The sequence below is a fragment of the Plectropomus leopardus genome, unplaced genomic scaffold, assembly GCF_008729295.1.
Source record: "Plectropomus leopardus isolate mb unplaced genomic scaffold, YSFRI_Pleo_2.0 unplaced_scaffold1164, whole genome shotgun sequence".
NCBI classification, from domain to species: domain Eukaryota; kingdom Metazoa; phylum Chordata; class Actinopteri; order Perciformes; family Serranidae; genus Plectropomus; species Plectropomus leopardus.
In genome coordinates, this window is record NW_024612328.1 from 1 (window position 1) to 3,986 (window position 3,986).

General features: G+C 40.1%; 1 protein-coding gene across 1 annotated transcript; it reads right to left on the minus strand.

Annotated features, from left to right (window-relative positions):
* Positions 1 to 982: 982 nt before the first annotated feature.
* Positions 983 to 3,770, minus strand: LOC121963539 (sorbin and SH3 domain-containing protein 2-like). The gene is made up of 5 exons (XM_042513823.1): positions 3,626 to 3,770; positions 3,370 to 3,433; positions 2,442 to 2,480; positions 2,269 to 2,356; positions 983 to 1,121 (listed from the first exon to the last, which is right to left on the minus strand). Exons 1-5 carry the CDS (start codon positions 3,644 to 3,646, stop codon positions 983 to 985), a joined length of 351 nt encoding a protein of 116 aa, XP_042369757.1. The 5' UTR covers positions 3,647 to 3,770.
* Between the last annotated feature and the right edge of the window lie 216 nt (positions 3,771 to 3,986).

Below are 3,986 nucleotides of genomic sequence, written 5' to 3' on the forward strand. Positions count from 1 at the left end.
CAAACAAGCAGCTGGTTCTATCAAGCATGGCTTTAAAAGGCTCTGTTGGCGAGAACCACAGACCCCCTGCTCCATTTTCAGGGTTTTTTTTGTTAGAACCTTGGCTGAATGTGTCCCTGTAAACGCCAAGGCCGTCCCCTCAGCTGGGAGTCATCCTCACTTCAACACAGTCTGTAATGTCACTGTGAAGCAGCACAACACCTGATATGGTCTGCACGCTGATTTTCTAAACACTGTCCAGGGAATACAACATAGGCCGCTGTCATAAAGAGGAAATGAAATAAGTCTCCATGCTGTGAGCCATTAAACACCACAAGAGGTTAACACCATAATACGGATCACAAGACACCTCAGCTCCTGTGGGGGAGTGGAAACAAAGATTCCTTTTCTTCACAGACGCGGACACAAGGCACAATGTGCACCAGATCTGGGACATTGTCGCAAGAGCCATTGACAAAAAAAGAAAAAAATCTTTAGAGACACCGTCTGTAACTCACCAAGGGTGTTTAAACAAAGTGACACATACAAACAGCTGCATACCCAATTACAACAGCTCCTGGACAATAAAGTAAAATCTCAGATGTAAATAAATATGAGTCAACCTCACCAGCTTTTTAAATACTTTCAGCAAAACAGGTGATACAAACACCATCATAAAAACCTGGATTATGTCTGTTCTTATCTGAAAAGCTAAATGAATGAATGCTTGATGCTCTGAATAAAAGAAGAAGTGAGCACATCTGGCGGTTAGCAGCAGGTACACCAAGTCACCAAGCCTGAGTAGATGAAATATGAGGACGCCCAGGTGGTGCCCATCCTCATACCTGTCCTTGATCCCACACACTGCTAAAAAGTGCAAGACTACACAAAGAATTACCATCATTAGAGCCTGCAACAACACTGGATACATCTAGAGGTTAAAGAATTATGCAGGAGAAATATTATTCATCTGTTTGAATCAGAGTGATATCACGGCGTATTTTTAAACTCTGACTGCATGTGAGGTCGTTACCTGGCTGCGGGTTTCTGAGGTGCTACTCTTTCCAGGCTCGAAGTCGTATATGCTTCTCGGTTGAGGGTGCTGCTTTCCCGGGTCTGACAGCTTATCTACATCCTCGCTCCTGAAACATAACACCCCAACACACACACACACACACACACACACACACACACACACACACACACACACACACACACACCATGGACAGCAACTAAATCATGTCTTCATTGTGAGTGCCTGTAACAACAAATCCAAACTTGTCTGTCCCACACGTTTTCCCTCCACTGCTCCTGGCCTGAGTTTAGGTTGGTATTCACATAAAAGACGTCACATGCAGTGTTTATCTGAGGAATATATTATTTTTTTTAATACTAGTAGTGAAAATGGTACATTGGGTACATTAACATATACTGCTAATCTTCTGTCTTGTTGAACATTTAAAATATTCTATTTCTTGCCAAATTTGCACATGAATTTAGCTCTAATTTCTCCCATCTAATATGTATTTTTTAATCATTCTTTACTCTGTCAGTTTTTCTTTTAAACCAATCTGTTTTTTTTTATTAAATTGTTTCAGTGTGATACAGAGTTACATTAGTAACCTAAAGAAAGAGTTGAAAGTAGTAGTTCCACATTTTGGGATATACATATATTCATTTTTTTGCCGAGAGTTAGTTGAAAAGATCGATACCACTCACATATCTGTGAGCTAGGAGGCAGGAGACAGTTAACTTGCTTATTTTTGGAATATTTAAAAAAAAAAAAAAAAACCTTCAGAAAGTTCTTAAAAATAAAATATTTTTTTAATTTATTTTTAGCAATAGTAAACACTACTCTACTATTCACATCTCAAATGAAGTAGACTACTGGTATCAGTATCACTTTAAGGGTATTGCTACTGGTATTGTAGTTTTTTTTTTTTTTTAACAATACCAAGCACTTGCAAGAAAGCAAGTTAGCATATTTCCCAAAATGTAGTATTTCTTCAAGTTTGACTCCTGCCTCTGTGCCTTCCTGTGTGCATGTTCACATTTTCTGCCCCTAGGTTTTAATTTTCTTACCAAAGAGAAAAAATATGCAGCTCAGGTTCACTCGAGACTTTATTAAATGGCCTGAAGGCGTGAATGTGAGTGATTTTCTGACTGTCTGAATGTGCCATGTGATGGACTGACAGCTTGCCTGTCTTCTCTCTTGTACATGCATGCTGCGACGGGCTATTATCCACCACATGACCCCAAAGCAGTTACATCAAACCAGTGTAAACTCACCAGTCTGGTAGAGCTCCATATGGTGTTAGTCTGAAGAGATTCTTGTCTGCTTCATTACTTTCCTCCGTGTGGGCAGATAACTGGAGCCCTGCAGATGAGTGTACGTCACTTAAGAGAAAAGTGACAATGTAACTGGACAGGACAACAATGAGGAATCTGGTGGATTGACTTACGCTCGGCTGACCACCGCTCTGAATCCTCCAGCTCGGGTTCTAATAAAGTACAACACAGAATTTTATTTGAAGACTTGTTACACTGGGGCAAAGAAAAATCAACCAAAAAAAACAAACCTTAAACGATTCTTTTTTTTATCATTTTATATCCGCTCACAATGACAGGATTTCTCTCATAGTGAGACCTAGCCACTTTCATGGGTGTATTTTAGGGTCATTATTGTTATTAATAGTAGTAGTACTATGTTTTCTATATTACATTATTAGATGATTGATGATAATAAAAAAGTATGAGCACCCTTTCAGTATAACAATTTTAGATCATGTTTGATAGTTTAAACTATAAAAAATAATATTTTCTATGCTGATCATTTGTTTTGCACATAAAAAAGTAATCAATAAATTAACTTCAGCTATCATAATGTATCAATTCTGTCTTTGTTCCACCAGAGATGATCATTAGCACCTCTGTGAGGTGCATTGTTGCAGTGCTCTTCAGTGCTTAGATATCCAGTGTTGTTTAAGAGGACAAATCATGTTATTTGTCCGAAGCTGATCCTGAGCAGAGCGATCCCCCAATACCAGCTTGGTGCTGCGATGGTGCCACTAACCACACAAATAACAGGGAATGTGTTTCTGTTACGCAACATGTAATAGAGACAAATGAACCGCTCAATTTAGGAGGGGCTGAGATAACACGTTGGATTCTTGTCAGAACTAATAAGCACAGATGACATAAGACTTTCGAGCTCTTTCATCATGTCTTATTTTGCCTCTGCAGTAATCTGTTTGCTAGATCACCTCCTGCAGTACCTGACACGACAGAGAGGAATTCACTCTGGTGTTGTGTTTGTGAGAGGAGAAGGAGGAGGAGGAGGAGGAGGAGGAGGAGGAGGAGGAGGAGGAGGAGGAGGTGGAGCGTCCTTACCCTCTAGCTTCTTGTGAATCTGTCTGAACATGCTCTTGTACCAGTCTCTGGGCTTGTTAACACTCTGGGATAAGAAAAGAGGGTAGGGCGCAGAAGGTAAACAAATCTGGTGGGAAATGCAGCACATTGGATGTAGCGGGAACATGAATATGTCAGATTATCATAGGATACATATTTGATGAGAATGTATCCAAAGAAAAACAGAGATAAATCAATCAGATGTAAAACTATAGTTCAGTTTGAATCTTCGTCTTACTGATCTGGAGGCAATGGGCATCCCAGTTTCATCCACTGGACCTATTCCTGAGAACTTGATAAGCCTCTCCTCCCTGGTGGGAGTCCAGCTGCGTGGTAAAGTGGCAGAGCCCTGGACACCATTGGACAGTCCACCTGAGTCACAGTCACAACAAAAAGACTTAAGTAATCATTTTGCTCCCATTTATTATTGATTTCAGATTATTCAGGTGATGCATACTGCCATTAATCTGATTTTAAACCCTACCACATCACATGCTGTCATCTGTCACAAGTCACAGTTCAACTTCTTTCAGTGTTTACATGTCAAGTGATGATTCGGCTGTTTCCACTTTAAATGCTCACACGGTGACCGACATTTC

What these genes read in the sequence shown, in the direction of transcription:
- LOC121963539 (XM_042513823.1), bottom strand. Translation starts at nt 3,646, where the DNA reads ATGCCCATTGCCTCCAGATCA. An exon ending in TGCCCATTGCCTCCAGATCA is followed by an intron (nt 3,434 to 3,625) that starts GTAAGACGAAGA and finishes TTCTTATCCCAG; the next exon opens with AGTGTTAACAAGCCCAGAGA. An exon ending in GATTCACAAGAAGCTAGAGG is followed by an intron (nt 2,481 to 3,369) that starts GTAAGGACGCTC and finishes GTACTTTATTAG; the next exon opens with AACCCGAGCTGGAGGATTCA.